This window comes from Protopterus annectens, chromosome 3.part1 (assembly GCF_019279795.1).
Source record: "Protopterus annectens isolate FY-2018-M chromosome 3.part1, PAN1.0, whole genome shotgun sequence".
Lineage (NCBI taxonomy): Eukaryota > Metazoa > Chordata > Ceratodontiformes > Protopteridae > Protopterus > Protopterus annectens.
Window position 1 is genome coordinate 1,585,854,541 of NC_056732.1, and position 20,251 is coordinate 1,585,874,791.

The 20,251-nt window shown below is 42.5% G+C and overlaps 1 protein-coding gene across 1 annotated transcript in view; it reads right to left on the reverse strand.

Moving 5' to 3' along the window:
- The window catches only part of LOC122797817 (msx2-interacting protein-like), a 1,498,925-nt gene that overhangs the window by 379,902 nt on the left and 1,098,772 nt on the right, over positions 1-20,251 (reverse strand). The window contains exon 13 of the mRNA XM_044066339.1: positions 11,168-11,368. Within this exon, the coding sequence (XP_043922274.1) occupies positions 11,168-11,368 (201 nt within the window). The remainder of the gene's footprint in view (positions 1-11,167; positions 11,369-20,251) is intronic.

Below are 20,251 nucleotides of genomic sequence, written 5' to 3' on the forward strand. Positions count from 1 at the left end.
TGAGGGCTACCTGCAGGCAGATAACCCAAATGTGATGACTGTAACAGTGAAACACGACGGACATCCCTCCCTTCTGAACCTGTTCTCTGAGAAACTTCAGCATCCTATCCACATCGGATTTGGAAAGGTTTCTGGAAGATCTAAGAGATGATGTTGTGGATGGAACCCTGGAGTGTCTTCGTGGAGATCTTTCCAGGAAAGAAGGGAGCAGTGAAGAAAATGGATCCAACAGGAGCTAAGGGGTACGGATCTGAAGACGTCTAGGTTTCAAAACGGTTGGATCTGAGACGGATGGATCTGACTTTTTATGCATTTTTGATGGGGGCTACGATGAAGCAGCCGAAGATGACGAAAGTACAGTTTTGTACCTACCATAAATATAGATGTTCGAGTGTTCACCCTGCTGCAGTCATCACACTAGGGTTATCCTGTCATCAGGTGGTCCCGCAGTCGGACGGAATTCCAAAGTCTTGGTCCGGCGTCGATTGCTGTCGCCTCTTCCCTGATGTCAGTGTGCCAGGGTTATATATATATTGCAACCAACGCCATTTTCTTCAGTTTTTCTTGCCTAAGATGTCAGGTGCCCCCAGAAAAGGTGGTCAGAAATTAGTACCAAATGGAGTAACCTCTGCACAAACACAAAATCCCTTCAGCTATAAGCAAATACATCAGTAAGGTATTGGAGAGATTTAGTCAGTAGATCAGAGGGATGGAGGGAGGGTAACCTGGACTGCAGCAGGGTGAACAGGTACAAAACTGTACTATGTTCATCGTGTTACCCTGCTGCAGTCATCACACTTGGGTTGAATCCCAAAGCTAAGGTATGGTGGAGGTATCATAGAGGGTTAGTGGAGGCTATAAGACCCTGCAGAACTGCAGTGGCGAAGCCCACCCTGGTCTTAGAGTAAAGAGGTAAGTGATAGTGTTTGGTAAAGGTGTGTACTGAACTCCAAGTTGCAGCTTCTAAAATCTCCTTGGTTGGAACCCCCCTGAGAAAGGCTGTAGAGGTAGCTGTTGCCCTGGTAGAGTGGGGCCTAATGGTAGCAGGAACTGGTTTCCCATGATGGGTATAGCAGAAACGTATGCAATGACCTATCCATTTAGAAATGGTTTGCTTTGATATAGCCTTCCCTTGAGAAGCTGTAGCATAGGATATGAGGAGCTGGTCAGATTTTCTGAAAACCTTAGTTTTGTCCAAATAGTAACGAAGTTGCCTGTGAATGTCCAAGGAATGCAGGAGTCTCTCACCTTTGTTCTGTGGATTTGGGAAGAAGGTGGGTAAGTGGATGGTTTGATTTAAATCCACACTGGAAACCACCTTAGGCATAAAGGAAGGATTAGTTCGTAGAGAAACTCTGTCTTGATGAAAAATTAGGAAAGGTTCCACAGCCATTAGTGCCTGTAGCTCTGAGACTCTCCTAGCTGAAGTTATTGCTAGGAGCAGAGCAGTCTTCCATGATAGGAACTGAAGATCTGCAGAGAAAGCTGGTTCGAAGGGATGTAGCGTTAGTTTTTCCAGAACAAAATTGAGGTCCCATGTTGGTGTAGGATCTCTCCTGGGTGGTCTAATGTTTTTTTGCCCCTCTGAGGAACTGCCTTAGAAGAGGATGTGAAAATAAAGGTGGATCCGTGTTGTAGTCAGCTGAAATAGCTGAAGCATGGATTTTAATGGAAGAAAAAGAAAGTCCTTTGTGCAACATCTCAGCTAAATACTGTAGAATGTGAGGCATGTGAGGCTGAATTGTGTCTTGACATTTAGATTGGTTCCAGGCACAAAACCTTTTCTATTTGTCCGAATAAGCCTTCCTGGTGCTTGGCCTCCTGGCTTCCAGAATAACATCCAGAACTGCTTGTGAAAGAGGAGCTGGTTGGATGTTTAGCTGATTTGCCATGCAGCCAGATTTAAAGTTTTGAGCTGGCTGTGAAGAATCTGATTGTTTTGTTGCGTGAGCAAATGGGGGATTTGAGGCAATATCCATGGAGGGCTGTGGGCCATATTTCTCAATAGCGGGTACCAGTGCTGGCATGGCCAGTCTGGGGCTATGAGAATCAGTCATGGTCTCTCCTTTTTGACTTTCAGAAGAACCTTTGTGAGGAGAGGCAATGGAGGGAAGGCATATACTGTTAGGTTTTTCCAACTGAAAGAGAGTGCGTCCACTTTCCAAGCTTGTTGGTGAAATGTCCTTGTACAAAATTTTGTTAGCTGATAGTTTTGAGGACTGGCAAACAGGTCTATGTCTGGAAGGCCCCATTTTTGAGTTATCATTGCAAATATTTGTGGATCTAGTTTCCACTCGTGGGGATCCTTGATGTTTCTGCTGAGGTCGTCTGCCAATGTGTTGTTCTGTCCTGGCAGGAATTGAGCTTGTAACTGAACTTGGTAAGCCAGAGCTGTGTTCCATAGGATCATTGCTTGCCTGCACAGAGGGTAGGAATGTGTACCCCCTTGTTTGTTTATGTAACACATTACTGTGGTGCTGTCCGTCCTTATTGCAAGTTGTCCTGGATGTAATAGATCCTTGAAGGCTGTCAGAGCTTTCTGTACAGCTAGCATCTCTTTTTGATTTATGTACAGATTTCTTTGATCTGCAGTCCATAGGCCTTGAATGCATTGCTCTGCCATGTGTGCCCCCCAGGCGTAGTCTGAAGCATCTGTTGTGATAGTTTGCCTGGCTGGGGGCAAGGTGAAAGGCTGACCCTTGTGGAGGTGACATGCCTGTGACCACCATAGAAATTCCTGCTGTAGGCAGGGAATGAAAGATATCATCGTGTCCAAGCTGTTGCTGTGTTGAGACCATACGCTTTTTAGGTACCACTGTAATTTCCTCATATGCAGCTTTGCAAATGGTATTATTAGAATGCAACATGCCATGAAGCCCAAGGCCTGCAGAATCTTTCTTGCAGTTAATTGGGTCTTTGTTGCCATTGTCACGAAATATTGAGTCAGTTGTAGTTGCTTGGCTGGCGTAAGATAAACCTTCTGGGCCGTTGTATTCAAGCTGGCACCCAGGAATGTCATTTTTTGTGAGGGTACTAGATTTGACTTCTTTTCGTTTACTGTGTACCCCAGGCAGTTTAATAGATGCTTTACAAAGGCCAGATGATGTAAGAGAATGTCCTTGCTTTCTGCTTGGATGAGGCAGTCGTCCAGGTATGGATATATTTGAATTCCTCTTTGTCTGCAGTAAGCAATTACTGGTGCCAGGCATTTTGTGAAGACTCTGGGCGCAGTAGATAAGCCAAAAGGCAGTGCAGAGAATTGGTAATGGGTTGAACCTACAATGAAACGGAGGTATCTTCTGCAACTTTGTCTGACAGGGACATGCAGGTATGCCTCCTTGAGGTCCAATGTTACTAGCCATGCTTCCTTGCCCAACATGGAAAGTAGCTGCTGTAGTGTTAGCATCTTGAATTTGGGTACTTGTAAGTAAGTGTTTAGAATTGAAAGGTCCAGAATTGGTCTCCAGGCATTGTCCTTTCCCGGTACTAGAAAGAGTCTTGAGTAAAATCCTTGGCCTTGCTCTCGAGTAGGTACCAGTTGAATGGCTCTCATTTCCATGAGAGCTGTAATTTGTTTTTGTGCCTCTGCCCATTGATTTTGTGGTAGGTTTGGCATTCCCCTTTTCATTGGCAAGGTGTGAAAGTGGAACCTGTATCCTCTTAAAATTATGTCTAGGACCCATTTGTCCTTTGTGACAATGTGCCAGTTGTCTGCAAAAAGTGCGAGTTTTCCCCCCAAGGGGGCTGCCAAGAGAGTATTGCTTGGCCAGATTTATTTTATTTATTTTACATTTGTTAACCGGGAGAGTCCGACTGGATACATGTCCATTTTCAGCGGAGGCTCGGGGAGAAAAGCTCCAGGTACGTAACAGACATATGAACATTGTTAATGCAAAAAAGGAAGATAGTTGAGTTCTAAATACAATATAAAGATACATCACATCTTGGGAAAAAAATAACAGCAGCATATAAAAAAAAAACATAGGTCAGTTACAAAGGCGAGGCGCCTTGTTAAAAAGCGGTTAAGGATAGTGAGGTAAGAGAAGGGTAAATGATAGTGGTTAATCAGGTTTGGAACAGGGACATTGCCAGAGAGTACTGAGATGGGGTTTAAGCTTTTTTTTGAATTGTAGGAGTGAAGGTTCTGAGGTGAGCATGGTCGGTAGGGAGTTCCACATTTTACCTACAAAGTTTGAGAATAGAGAATCCCCAGCAGAATTACTGGCTTTGGTAGTTTGAGCTAAGATCTTATTGGAGGAGTGTAAAGATTGCAGGTTAATATAGGGGTGAATGATGTTTTTCAGAGCTGGTGTTTTCTCTGGGTGATACAGTATCTGGTGAGCCGTTTTGAGTTGGTTAAAATGGAGTTGGCTGGAAAACTCTAACCACCCTAGTTGCTTCAAATTAGTGCAATGGTGCGTTCTAAAGGTGGAATTTGTGGCAAATCTAGCTATGTGATTGTAACAAGAAGCAAGTTTGTTAAGGGTTGTCTTGTTTAGGTTTGCAAAAAGGGGGGAGGCATAGAAAAGAGTTGATAGTAGGTGTGTACTGGCAATTGTAATTTTAGCATTAGGAGTGAGAAAGTGTTTTACTTTATAGAGAGAGCCAAGCTTTTTATTGACGGTTTTGATGGTTAGATTGAAATGGGTGTCAAATTTAAGGGAGTTATCAATGGTAACACCTAATAGCTTTGTGTGAGCTTCTGGTGATATAGTGATTCCATTGGAGGATGTAATAGAGAAGGTGGGGGGAAGAGTCTTGTTAGTGGGTGAGAAAGTAAGTAGTTTTGTTTTGTTGGGGTTGAGAACTAGTTGACGACTTGAGAACCATTTTTCTATTAGGTTGAAGGTGTCTTGGGTTGAAGTAGTGAGGTCTGCCAGGTTGGAGGCAGTGCTGATGATAGTCGAATCATCTGCATATTGAATGCATGTGCATGGGGGGTGATTGTGGGCAGGTCATTAACAAAGATGGTGAAGAGAAGAGGGCCAAGAATAGATCCTTGGGGAACTCCAAGTGTAACAGGTAGGCATGTGGATAATTTGTCCTGCGGAGGAGTTGAATGTGGTTCACCATATCAAAGGCCTTGGAGAGGTCTAAGAAAAGAGCAGATGATAGTTTATTATTGTTTCTGAAGTTATTGATGGTATTAGAAAAGGATAGTAGGGCTGCTGTGGTACTGTGATTTGGCCTGAAGCCATGTTGGGAGTTGGCTAGAATTTTATTTTTGGTGAGGTTTTCCATCAGTTGTTTGTGGACACACTTTTCCATAATTTTGGCCAGGGGTGAGAGTATAGCTATAGGTCTGTAGTTGGTTAGCTGTAGTGAGCTACCACCTTTATGGAGAGGAATAATGTGGGACATTTTCCATATGGAGGGGATGAAGGCTTCTGACAAGGTACGGTTTATGATTATGGAGACGGGATAGGAAATGGCCTCAGCTGCTTTTTGCAGAAACTCAGCTGGGAGAAGGTCAGCTGCTAGCTTAGTGGGTTTTAGTTTTTTAAGAAGAGATGTTATAGAGGATATGGGTACTGGATCAAAGGTAAATAGACGATATGATGTAGTTGTAGTATTCTGCTGGCATGGGTAGTGGAGTGGGCTGGTTGGTTGTTTGAATTGTGTGGCCAGGGATTGTATAGTTTCTGTGAAGAAACTATTGAATGTGTTAGCAATGTTTACAGGGCACTGTTGTTTGCAAGTTGTTGGAGTGGGGGTGGTTGCCTGGCCTGGGTGCAGGAGCTTGTTTAAGCCTGCCCAGAATTTCTGTGGATTATTAAGGTGTTTGTGTTGGAGGTGGAGGAAGAAGTTTTTTTTATCATTTAAGATCATTATTTTAGTTTCATTTCTAAGTTGCCGGAAGGTTTGGTGGGAGTGTGGGTCTTTAGAGGTACGCCATGTGACCCACATCTTGTTTCTAGATAGGATTTTGGATTTTGTTTCCTTAGAGAGCCATGGTGCGGTTCTGGTTTTAGTTCTAATGGACCGTATTGGAGCATGGGAATCTAGAATCCTGAGGAAGGTGGTGCTGAAGTATATAACTGCCTCTTCAAGAGGAAGAGACTTGAGTATTGTCCAGTTGTGGGCTTTAAGTTCAGTTTGAAAAATGGAGGCATTGAATTTATTGTTCCTGATTTTTTTTATGGTTGTAAGAAGGGGGTGATTTTCTTGAATTTGATAACATAGGTGAGTAAGTGATCACTCATGTCCTCTGGGTGAGTACCTGCTGAGTACTGGTCAGGATCTTTATTAGTAAGGATCCAGTCCAGGATGCTGTCTTTGTTTTGGGGTTTACCTAGTCTGGTAGGAGTGGATATGAGCTGAGAAAAGCCATGTAGATTTATGCTGCTAGATGGGGAGCTAGATGAGAAGGAATTCCAATCGATGTTGAAGTCACCTAACACTATGGATTCCTGGGGGTGAGTTTGAGTTAACCAGTGGAGAAAGTCCTCTAAGGTTTTGTTATTATTGTTGCCTGGGGGGATGTAAATACATACTATATTTATGCTTTTATGTTTGTTTGGTTGAAGTTTTACAAGTAGAATTTCGGCATTGTTTGTTAGTAGGGGTTGTGGAGAGGCAAGGGAGATTTGTAATGTATTTTTGTAGAGTATGGCTACACCGCCACCTTTACAAGTTATTCAGTCTGCTCTTAGTATATCATACCCTGGTGGGATTATCTGTGTGTCTTTCGTACTTGGTTTAAGCCAGGTTTCTGTGAGACATAGTAGGTCTGGGGAACAAGTAGCTAAAAGGGCATATAGGTTGTGAATCTTATTGTTTACACTTCTGATGTTTAGATGACAGGTCAGAAGAGAGTTAAAGGGTCTAGAGTTTAGATTGAGAAGTGGAGGGGAGGATAGGGTGGAATTAGAATTGAGTGGAGGGGAAGGGCCAGGGTTGGGGTGGATATCACCATCTGTGGCTAGTCTGTGATTCAGAGTGGTAATGAATTTGAGGGCTCTGAGTAGAAGTTTGTAGTAATGTTTATCATTTGGCCTAATATTGGTAGGTTTAATAATTACATAGCGTTTGAGTTCTAACAAGGAGGGTGAGTAGGGAGTTTGAGTCATGGCCTCTGTTGTTAATTATGGGGGAGGGGTTGGTTTGGTAGCCTGGGTGGTGGAAGCCTATGTAAGACCAGGTTTCATATAGGGTAGCTAGGTAAGGGACAAGTAGGAGGGGAAAAAGAGTTAGTATGATAAGCTTCCTGGGTGGTGTCATATTCCGTTTGATCTTAGAGGGCGGTAGTGAGGTACAGGAAGTTAGTGGACAGTAGGGGGAGTGGTTTGAGGTTATAAAAGTACGAGTACTGGGGCGGGTGGGAATAGGGGGCAGGGCGGAGCGGAGGCGAGCACAGCTGAGTGCTTTCATGAGCGGTTACTAAGCCACTAGAGCCCAGGTTTCAAGATGTAACTCCTGAATAATTAACTTGCAGGTGAGTAATCTCGTCTAAACAAACATCAGGTTCAATTCCTATGCTTTGGGAGCTTGTTTTTAAAATTTTATAGCTGTTTGCCTTAGTTTTAGAGCGTGTTCTGTAGTTTAAGTGGAGTATATGCAAACAAGCTTGGATTTTTTGTTTGGGTAAGCCTAGGGAGATTCGTGCTAGTGCTGAGGACCCTTAAATAATACTTTACTTTAAAGTCTATACTAAAATGACCAGATAATGACCTGTTTTGTTTTTACAGGTTGTGGGCAATAGTAGAGTAGTCGCTCGGAAAGGGCGAAGTTCTTTTCTGCCTCACGCTGTGCAGGGGAAGACCTGGGAGGGATAGAGAGAGAGCTTGATTTCAGAGGCAGTCAGAAGCAGCTGTGTAGCTTAAACAACATTAGACTACCCGAGGAAATCCTAAACTATGTTAGTAAAATCTTTACATATCTTTATATATAGCATAAATCATTATAACACATTAGCATTTTACTGCAACAGTGCCTTATGACTGAGAGTCAAAGAATGTTGAATGTTGAATATCCTGCTTCTCAAAAAATATACAGAAGGCTCTCAATTTTCACTCTAATGAACAGCCCTGCAAAGAGCTTGTCATACTAAAGTCTGGTTACCAAACACATTTAGCTTTAGAGACACAGATGAGGTGCAAGTCATTGAGTTTGTCTTCTGGTGGACTGAGACCTGTCTTCTCCTCCCTTCTGTGTTGTAGTGCCCCACTGGCGAGGTTTGTACTGGGCTTGTGGTTGTCCTCTGCCCCTTGGGCGTCTGTATTTACCCCTCTGTGGTCTGTCAGTAGCTGGAAAGGACCAATTTTTTTGTTGGCCAGTTTCTGCTGAAGCGAGGGGGTTGTACCTGTAGGAAATCTTTGACTGTCTGCATAGATTTTGCCTTATCCTCCATTTTCTTTAAAACTTCTTCTGCTCTAACTCCAAAAAGAACATCCTGCTGTAAGGGAGAATCTAGTAGTTTTGCTTTAACATGATCAGGCAGAGTTTGTTCCTTTAACCAAGCATGCCTACGTATAACGGACCCAGTGACAGCTGCTCTGCAGGAGGCCTCCAAAGAATCAAACCCACATTGTAAGGTATGTTTGCCCACCTGTTCAGTGGCGTGTAACAGATCCTGAATTTCTTTTACTTCAGATTGCTGAGGGAGAGTGGTAATTTTTTGCTTTAACTGAGAGATTAGGAATTGCTGATACTTAAGCATGTGAAACTGACAATTCAGTGCCCTCATAGCTAGTGTGGCTGAGGTGTAAACCTTTTTTCCCCCACCTGTCTAGTGCTCTAGAATCCCTCTCAGAAGGTACTGGGTTTTTAGCCATAGAAGCCTTAGCCCCCTTGGGACCCTGGGAGATAGTCTCTGGGTCAGCTACAGGGCTTTTGCAAAGAAATTTGTGTGAATCAGGCACTCTATAGTATCTGTCAGGCTTAGCCGGGGCAGGAGGAAGAGAGTCAGGGTTCAAACTGGATTCTAAATAGACATCATCCACAATGTCCAAAACTGGAGGGATGGCAAGTGGTCTGTGTTGGGGGAGCAAAAGAAACTCTCTGAGCCTTTTCTTAGAGTCAGAGTAGTCCTGACTCTCCCAGTGAAAGTGTTCCCTCATAGTGTGCAAAGTTTCTCCAAAGGAATAGTCTTCAGGAGGAGAAGCTGAGGGAATAGAGTCCTCAGCATCAGAATCTTCATAAGGAGAGAAGGAGTAATCTTGGTCCTCAGACGAGTCTGAAGAAATGGACACTTGTTCAGAGGATGCATAATCTTCCTCTTGTCTAGGCCTTTTGTCAGGAGGGGGCTGGGAACCCCTGATTACAGAAATTAAATCTTCAGCCATTTTGAGCATCTGTTTCTTAGGCATGGGGCCTTGAACAGGAGACTGAAGAGCAGTCCTTTTAGATTTAGTAGGAGTCTTCGATTTAGAAAATGTTTTAATGGTGAGAGTCGGTCTGAAAACACCTTCAGAAACCGAAGGCGTTTCTGAAGTACCAACGTTTTTTGTAGCAATGTCATCGGAAGGGCCTGAACTAAATGGCAGCGTCGGCCTGGTGCTTTCCGTCAAAAATTCCGTAGCGGTCTCGGGTTCCAGATCTGCAGTAGTCAGGGGCTGTGTCAGAGCCTCATTGAGGACCGGAGACCGGATCAGCCGAGGCCGCGGAATCTGGCTTAGGCCTTGGCTGTCTGTCCTTATCCTTGCATTTTTTGTGCACGCTGGTAGTCGGTTGCTCCGATGGCATGGTGTAGTTAAATTTCCTACCGTAGTGTCGTGCGAAATCAAAGCGTCTTTTAATAGTACGCTCATTAAACCTAGCACAAAAACAACAAGAAGTGACGTTGTGGTCTAGGCCTAGGCAAGGTATACAATAAGAATGAAAATCCTTATGAGGTATTTGCTTCCCACAAGAAATACAATTGTTAACTTTTTCTGACATCGGTCTGAGGCAAGAAAAGTTTCCCCAATGGGGTACTTAGCTTTATAGAAGACTTCGGTCTGAAATTCAAATTCGAAAATCTCAGGAGTCGGCCGACAGGCACTTGCGAACTGCTTCTGCTTCGGGCACCGCACAGCAAGAAAGACTGAAGAAAATGGTGTCTGTTGCAATATATATACCCCTGGCGCACTGACGTCAGGGAAGAGGCAACAGCAACCGACGCCGGACCAAGACTTTGGAATTCCGGCCGACTGCGGGACCGCCTGACGACAGGATAACCCTAGTGTGATGACTGCAGCAGGGTAACACGATGAACATCAGTCAGGAGACCTCTTACAGGACTCCTCTTCCTTAGCAGCTGAATCTGCCTTATACTTCTCAGACTTTTAAGACGAGTTTGAGCCCCAGCAACTGATGAAGTAGAGGAGGAATGAAGAAGGCCTCTCAAGACTAATTTATTCCTCTGATCGGTTAAAGCTCTGGAATTAAAAACCAGAGCAGATTGCACAATCCACACCTGAATGAGTGGAGTCTGTGCAATACACATTCTCTGAGGGTGTCCGAGTTAAAAAGCTTATGCTCACAGATAATGCACTTTTTGAACCCCACAGGCTTGTCAGCCATGTTATACAACCACCACCACCAATACAAGCGAAAAGAGAAGCACTTAAAAACACTCTAAGGAAACTAAGGAAAGAAAACTTTTTCTTTTTATTTTTTCCCATTTTCTTCCCCTTAGGGCAGTAGGATGAAACTAAGAAAGAAAGAAGGAAGAAAACTACCAACAATGGTAGACAGAGATACTCAAAAGAGTAACGGAGGAGGAGGAGGACTACCAATGATGGTACTTTAAAAGGTACTGAAAATTATAGCTAAAAGGGAGAAGAATTAGTTTAAAAGATTATAGTTAGGAGATAAAAGAATAAAAGAATATACAATGCTTAAAAACTAGAGCATACTCAAAAAAAAAGACTACAGAAACTCCAAAACCTCAGAGGCAGTGTGAATTCATGTCTGAAGCTTATGGCGGCATACGAGATCTGATGTATGTTAGGTTGTTGGGGCATTACAGGTAGAGGGAAGAGTTCTTGGATCTGATAGAAGCATTTGAGGCAAATCATAGTCTTGGATCTGAATCTATTAGTTGAGGAATGAATGAAAAGGACATCATCATATCAGTAGTATTCTCCATCACCCCACCAAATCATCTCCAGAATGCAGCATGAAACCACATATTCAAAATACAAAAATCAATACTGTTTTCATACAATGTGAAAGCTGCTCCTACCTGGCAACGTCCACGGCAAAAGTTTAAGGGAAGTTCCAAAGAAATCCTTTCCTTGCATGACCTCAAGAGCAGTTTCTTGAGAGTACTGGTGACGAAAAAACACTAGGCCATATCGGGATTCCCCACTGCCATGGATCTGTACGTCAATGATTTTCCCAAACCTTTTGAATGCAACAAAGAGTGCAAGTCTTGTACTTGAATCTAAAAATATAAATAAAACATGCAATAAGTCCATGTTAACAATGGCATTAAGAAATAACCCATTCTATGTTGCCAGATCTATTGACTCAGCAAGGCTGAAGTCCTTTTTTTTTTTTTTTTTAAGGAAAGCCTAATAAAACAGTGACCTTTGATTACAGATGGTCGATGTTTGCTCAGACTACAATATTAATAAATATCAGAATACAGTCTATCCGCTTACTTTCAATTGCTCTGGGGTGAAGAGGTATAAAGCCATGAGTACAGTTTATATGGCCAGTATCTGAATAGCAGTTTGGGCACTAGAAGAGCAGAGGAGGAGAATGTGAGTGCCAGATGTCGGCATGCCAAAGGGGGGTTGCACTTAGCCCAGTGCCACCATGTAAGGTGAAACTTGCTCAACACCAAAATAGTCTGGATAGTAGACGTGGACCTGGGATCTCAAACTAAGGATGGTAGCCCTCATCAGGGTGTGTTAAAAGCACACATATGCATGGGATGGTTGTAGGATGTCCTACAGTGACTTGCTGGTCATCTCAGCCACAATGGATGGTGCTACTGTCTCTCCCTTAGAAACTATGTCATTGCTAGGATACTGGCAAGGACAAAAACACACAGGCCAGAAGCACAGATGCAAAAAAGGCAACTAGATCTTAAAAAAATATATATTTTCTATAAAAAGCACACTCAGCAAAAGGAAGAATAGGCTTAAGCAAATAAAAAAAAAAAAAAAAACACCATAAGACACATTTGAAAAGGCTGCAGTCATTTATCCAATCATGATCTACATCCCTGAAAGAATTCTGTGGGGAAAAAAGAACACATTACCAGAAAGCATTCTCTGTACCTTCTCAAGGACAGTCCTAAGAAGCTACAACTATCAGCTGTCCTCACGAAAACTGGATAAGGACAATGGATCTGTTAAATGAGAGGGTCTACACAAGATCTAGATTTACAGAAATTATCTAAGTGACAACCAGTCTTGTTTGAGGCAACTTCAGACTCTTTCTCTGTGAATGAGTTCTAAGCAGTCTACATGACAGAGCAGAAGAAATGATGACAGTAGGCTACTGAACACAGTCTTACCAAAATCTGCTTGTACCATCCCTTTCCTACAATGTTTCCTATATATACAGGCAACAGACACAGACTCCTTACAAAGGCAGCAGATTCCATACTACAATACAGTGTGAAAGCAGAAGGAAGATGCATACACTTCTGATGTGTAGCACAATGGCACTAGATTGCCTGTTCAACTGAAAAGATCAGATGCCTTGACTGCAGTATAGAAGCTGTGTGAGGGACAACATTCAATCAATGACTTAATATTTCAAATAAGTTTTGAAAGTGCGGTTGTGTTATCAACTTTCCATAATTATAAGCATTAACAGTGCAGTCACCATTGCAGTTATAACTTCAGAGATCTTTGCAGCAGGTGAAGTCCTACATCCTTCCAAAGTTTCAGAGCCTGTTCCCTTCCCCCTGAGCTAATCTTGCATATCTTGTCTTTGGGACATCTCCATGTTGGCAATCTTCTGTACTTTTCTGCCTCCCATATAAAGTTCATCCTGACTATAAAAACAGGATGTACAACTACAAAAATACAATTCTTTGAGAGACAGTGTGTGCAGTACTGATGGGCCACTCAACTTCTCTTGACCAGTGGTGAAGGATGCAGGCATACTTGTATGACAAGAGAGGACAGGGAATAAGGTAGTCCAACACTCAAGCCCTGCACTCCACAGTTGTTAAAGAAAGGGGAGTAGGAAGGGAAACAGGACTACAACAGCAACTACAATCCAAACATCTACAAGTATGAAAATTTGATAATACAACTGTACTATATTTTTCATGTCAATGAACAACTGCAGTCATAACTTCAGGGAAAATCCAAAAGCTTTTAGCACTTGCCTCTTAGGAGGCTGGTAACCTTGAATATGAGGACAGCAATATACTCTTCAAGACTGCTGAAGCAATACCTGCACTAGTCCTACACATGAAGGGGTAACGACAGAGGACAATATAACAGCTTTCAAGATATTTTGTTGAGACTCCTTTTAGGTAGGCTACTGCAGTGGCTGTGCCCCTGGTGGAATGAGACTAGGCTTCAACTGGTAAATGGTTTTCCACAGAATTTACAGCAAAAATAAATAATTAAAATAAAATAATACTGAGCAGGATCCATTTCGATATGGTTTGTTCTGAGATGGGCAGCTCCTTTTTATTTTCTCCAAAGGTTAGAAAGATATGATCAGACCTTCTATAGATTTTTTTTAATTTATTTTTATCCACATAGCTTGGATTGGGAGCTTTTCTCCCCGGGCTTCCGCTGAAAATGGACATATATCCAGTCGGACTATCCCGGTAAACAAATGGAAAATAAATAAATAGCATCTTAAATGCTTGTGCACATCATGAGACTGGAGGATTATCTCCCCTTTTGTTTTGTGCTTCAGAGAAAATGACTGGGAGTTGAATATATGAACTGGTACAGTGCAGCCTCTGTTACAACTTTTGGCATGAATGATGGGCTTATTCACAAAGTGACCTTATTTGTATGGAAGCCCAGGAAGTGTTCTTTCCAAATGAGTGATATAATTTCAAAACCTTTCTGGCTGAGGTTAACTCCCACCAGGAATATAGTCTTCCTTAAAATGTATTATATGTGGGCTGATCCTGCTTGCTCAAAGTGGTGACTGGCTCTGAGAAAGAAGTAAAGCTACTTCAGAGATGCTCTGGCTACTCTGATGTGGAGATACTAATCTTGGAGATCAACAAAGCAGAAAGCACATCCAATCATTTACCCAGAAACACGGTAAAATTAACATCACCACTACATTCCTGCATTAGGTCTTTTTCACATAGTTTTTTTTTACATTATGAAGGTCCAAAATGGGTGTAAGATCTTTGTAACCACAAAGAACTTGCAAAATCCTGACCTTGTACGGTCTAGTGGGAACTGTCGGATGTCACTTTCTTGAAGCAGGGAGATTATCTCTATTTTCTACATCCTTGAGGGGTGGTATATTTGGAGGTAGCTGTTTTAAGTTTGGGGGTGGGGAGGGGAGACTGGGAAAAGGGTACTGTATAGCCTCTGGACAGTACCCCTCTTACCCATTTGTCCTGAGTCATGCAGGAGAACAGAGAGACAAACAACCCTTGACTGCCTACAGAGGGGAGTTGTAGCACAGCCCATCAAAGACAGTGAGACTGCTTTTCATAAAAGGGTCCATGGTATCTCTGGTTCTGCAGACCCCCTCGGTCTTTGGGCTGGCTTCCACTGAAGTGGCCATTGCTTTCTCGGCCTACCCGTCACAAGTTGACTCGAATGACTGAGACTTTGATTTCTTATACAAGAGTGACTCTGGACCCTTTTGGTTCCTGCTGTAAGAATTTTGCAGGGTCTACATCACTAATCTGGAATTCACGCTCTCTCGTGCCACAGTCACTACTCCCGATGAAGAGGAGATTGCCAGCACAAACACCACACCACTCACATCACACAGCCAAGCACAACACACACGCACCTATGCAGAGGTCCTCAATAAAAACTTACCTAAACAGCAGAGACCTCCAAAAGACACACACAAACATTCTACACTCATCACCAAATACATCTCACACAGCAGACAACACATCAGTGTCTCAAACAAAGCCCATAAGGCATAACAATAAACCAAACATACCAGTCATTGGTGACTCAATTGTGAGACAACTGATGTCCTCCTCACCAGGCCTGATAAGGAGAAGGGCACAGTCAGTTGTCTGTCAGGTTCCAGAATCTGCAACATCACACACACACACACACACACACACACACACACACACACACACACACACACACACACACACACACACACACACACACACACTTGAGTCTCTCCACAACAGGTACAAGTATGACTGTTACTGTTCATGTTGGTGTGAATGACTTGAGACGTACCTCATACTTATTTATTTATTTTATTTTACATTTGTTAACCGGGGATGTTTGACTGAGCCGAAAAGGCCCTTTTTCAGCTGAGGCCCGGGGAGAAAAGCTCCACATAGAAAAATTACAGATACATTTAGTTATTTAGACATGATCAGTATACACACAAATTACACAAGACATGTTTTTACAGTGGTATGCAGCACATCAACAGTTACAGTGGAGAGAACAAAAAAAAAATATTAATTTAAAAATAAAAGGTAATTAATAGATTTGTTTTGTACAGCTGAAATTTGGAACATAGGTAGAATGCATACATAGTACACAGGTACAGTACATACATTGTAGATTAGCCAGTGTTTGTGAGTAAGATTGAAAAACTATTATCGAGTACTCTAGGTTTAGTATGTGCACCTTATCTGCTTTCACTAACCTGGGGAGCAATCACGGCACTGCCAACTTTGCTTGAGATGTTGCCTGATGGGATCTTTAAAGGAGGCTTTGGATGATGTGTTTTGAATGCTAGTGGGGACAGAGTTCCATTTTTAGCCAATGAACTACTATATAGTGCATCTCCAAAGCTACTGTAGCTGTTGGTGACTTCTACTAGCAGTTTGCTTGATGATCTTGTTGTACTAGGTTTTTGAGGGTAGGACACTTATTGGGGAGGTAATAGATCGAATGACAGAGGCAGAGCTGATTGTAGGTTAGGCAGTTCAAGCCAGTACTGCTGTCTCAAAGCAGTACGGTGATGAGTTCTATATGAGCAATTTGCAGCAAAGCGGGTAATTCTGTTATAGCAGGCTTCCATTTTGCTTAGTTTAGTTTTGCTGAGATTAGTCAGAATGGGAGATGCATAGAGTAGGGTGGATAGAAGTTGGGAGAGAGCAATGGCTGATCTTGTGTTGTTGGTACGAAAAGGTTTGATACGGTAGAGTGATCCCAGTTTGGCATGTACTTTTTTAATAGTTAAATTGAGATGACTATCAAATTTTAGGTGGGAGTCCATGGTTATTCCTAATAGCTTAGCCTGTGCCACTGGAGCGAGTGGAGTAGCATTTGTGGAGTAGATAGTGAATTGACTGTTATCAGTGTTTTTGTTAGAACTGGTTATAATCATAAGCGGAGTTTTCTTTGGATTGAGGATAGGTTGGGCTTTGGTAAGGTAGTTTTCAACATCAGAGAATGCTAGCTGAGTTGTTTGCAGGAGGGTGGGAATGTTTTGTGCAGCACAGATTAAGGTAGTGTCATCTGCATACTGAATGACAGATGCATGCTGTGTGGAGGTATGGAGGTCATTTAAGAAGATTGTGAATAGTAGTGGTCCTAAGATAGAACCCTGTGGGACTCCTATAGTTAGGGCCAGCTGAGAAGAGAGAGAATTTTCCCATTTCACAGCTTGGTACCTGTCAGTTAAGTAGCTTTGGAACTAGGTAAGAGTGGAATTTGATAGGTGATATTGGTTTAGTTTGTTTAGCAGGATTTGGTGCAAGACTGTGTCAAATGCTTTGGACATATCCAAAAAAAGAGTCGACACCTGCAGGCCTTCATTTTTGAGAAGGTTTACTGTGTCTGTGAAGCACAGGAGGGCTGTAGTGTACTATGGGCAGGTCTGAAACCATGCTGAGGTGACAGGATGTTGCTGTCTTAAGAGATATTTTAGCATCTGGGTATGGATGCATTTTTCTAGGATTCTGGCCAAGGGAAAGAGTAAAGCAATGGGTCTGTAGTTAAGTTCAATGGAGGTCCCACCTTTATGTATGGGTGTAACATAGGATATTTTCCAGAGTTTGGGCACATAGTTTTCAACAATTAATCTGTTTATGAGAGTGGAGATTGGGATAGCAATAGCATCTGCTGTGAGTTTCAAGAAATAGCTGGGGAGTAGGTTGGCTGCTGTTGATGAGGTTTTTAGTTTGGAGAGCATGCTTTTGATTGAAGTGGTGGAAACTGTTTTGAGGGTCAAGCTTGTATTAGTGTTATTTGCGTTGGGGGGATACTAAGGATAGAATTGAGTTCACAAAGTGGGAACTGAATTGTGTTTCGATGGGAACTTTAGTGTCAGGGGTGGTTGGTTTGGGGGTAGCCTTTTGGGTGGGTTTTAGTAGCTGGTTTACATTTTTCCAAAATTTTTGGGGGTTGTGCTGGTATTTAGTTTGTAATGTCATGTAGTAAGATTTTTTGTCCAGTCTAATGCATTTTTTGTACGGTTGTGCAGTTCTTGGTACTTAGGCTTTGTGTTTCTTTGTTTTTTTGATAGTAAAGCCAGGCAGTGTCTCTGGACTTGAGGATTTGTTTGGTTTCTTTACTGAGCCAGGGGTTTGTAGAGGTTCTAATTTTGATTTTGTGCAATGGAGCGACAGTGTCTAGGTGTTGTAGAAATGTTTTGTTGAAATATGCTATAGCTTGGTCAAGTGGGATGGTTTTTATGGGGTCTTACAGAGTAAAGTGTTGAGGACCTCAGGAGAGAATTTTTTTGTGTTTCTAGTGGATATATAGTTAGTGGTTTTGGATATGTTTGTTCTACTACTTATAAAGTATATTACATTGTGGTCACTTAGGGTGTCTGGGAGACTGCCTGCGTGGGGGTACAATGTGGGGTTGTTAGTTAGGACCCAGTCAAGGATGGATTCCCTTTTAGAGTTTTTATCACATACAGTTGGAATTTGGACTAGCTGCTGGTAGCCATGGAGATTTATTAGATTACTTGGTGGTTCTGATATGCAGGTGAACCAATCTACGTTGAAATCCCCCAGAATAAGGGTTTCTTGTGAGTATGTGGAAGAACACCAGGATAAGAAGTCTTCAAGGCTAGCAGGTGGCATATAGATCACAATTGTGGTGATGACCTTGTTAGGGTGAAGTTGAAGTTATGAGATAAGCATGTCCCAATTATTGGGGTAGGGGTAGGAGTTTGGTAACTGATGTACAGTTAAGTTTGACTTGTACAGTAAGGCACTTCCACCCCCTTTACGAAGTGGTCTGTCTTGTCTAATGATATGGTAGCCAGTAGGGAGAACTTCTGAGTTAGCTATGTTTTTATTTAGCCAGGTTTCTGTTAAAGCAACTAAGTCTGGGGAATAGTGTGCTATTGTGGCCTGGAGTTCAGGTATTTTACTTTTGATACTTCTAATATTAATATTTAGCATTAAAAGATGGTTGGTTTTGCTGCTGTTGTTGATTTTGCCCAGGGATGAAGATAGTGGGGGTGTTATGTTCTGACATTTGTGTTGGACAGGATGGATTTGGGCCTGGGTTGGGCTGGATATCCCCACTTATGGTGAGCCTGGTGTTAAAATGGCGATACAGATGTTGGAGTTTGGTGAGAAGTGTGAGAAAGTATATATATATATATTTGAGTAGGAATGAGAGCATATTCTGAATTGGTCCGTTATGTAGTTCTTGAACAACTGTGGGCAAATATTATTATAATGTGCGGTGTCTGTATATGAGAGTGGATAATGTGGTGTTGTGCTACTAAGTTTAGGGATATTGCTAGAGTGATAACTTGTGGTGTTATAAAGAATTATGAGAAGACAGACTACACTTAGTTGTGTGATAGTCATGGTTATAAAGTTTAAGTTGGTTCCTAGGTGGGGGTCTGAATAGGAATTATAGGGTTGCACTATATGTGGATGGGTAAGTAGTGTGGGTGATGTAAAAAAATGCGTAGTGAGAATGAGAGTGGGAGTATTTTGTGTGGAGCAAGTTGGAGTGATATAACATGATCTGACTAGATGAGCTGTGATTGGTGGAGGTGATGTGAGTGAGCTGTGGGTGTGGCTGTTATTACTATAAATGTAGAGGTAGTGGGGGCGGGAGGGAATAGGGGGGGCAGAACAGGGGGGTGAAGAGAGCCCGAGCATTAGCGAGGGTGAACGGAGCAGTGCAGAGCCCACCAAGACAAGAGAAAAAAGTATTACTTTACAAATCTGAACACTTTAACAAATTCCTAAGGTCTAATGGCTTACTAGCAAGCAGAATGCAATTGCTGAACAGCACTTGTGTCCTTGTGGGAGACTAGAAATATAAAGATGGCTCCTTGCTCAGCAGGATTCTAATATAGACTTAGTATTGGGGGAGGGACATAGCACAAGGGGTGTAAACCAGGTGGAATGCAAAGAAACCAGAGAGGCAATCGGTGGAAATCTATCAGTGAAGGCCTCAGAGGGGGTAAGTAATAATTCAAACTACCTGTAAAGTGAAAGACAGAAGAGACAGCAAAGTTTAAGGTTGGGAGTGTGTCTTCACATCGACTTGCTGATTAGTAACCACTTTGTGCAGAGATAAGAGTAGGGAGATACAGTAGCAATGAAGGGGAATGTATAGAGATGCAAATAAACAGGTGGGCCTCCAAGTGATACAACCCAAGGCAGAAAGCACTGATAAGGCTGCTTGATGGTCACTTTAGTTACAGGGATCTGAATTAAATGTATACTGTCTATTAGACAGTTAGGATTACTGCACTAGCTGGGGGGGGGACGACGACACAAGGCTACAACAGTCAGTTTTATTAGCACGCTGAGAACTAAGAAATACTGCTAATGTAATAGCTTCACTCTCATAAAACATACAAGTAGAATGCCTGGGTGGACTGACCCTGCTCTTGAGGCTCAAAATGTATACCCTTGTTGAATTTTGCAGTACTGATTCCTTCTTATACTGTATGGGTGGAGTGGTAGCCGCAGACTGCATAGGTAGGTAGGTATTATAATATCGGCACTAGGGCCCATATACAAGCCTAGCCAAAAAATGTACCCTGGCTTTCACCACCCAAGAAAATTATTTTCCTGTGCCCCTGTCAAGCAGAGCCACAGAAGTAATCCCCGGGGTGAATTTCCCATCCAATCATCAAGATTTTATTTGCTCGAGTGTGCTCCTGCTCTTGAGGCTCAAAACATATATCCTTGTTTAGTTTTGCAGTACCGATTCCTTCTTATACTGTATGGGTGGAG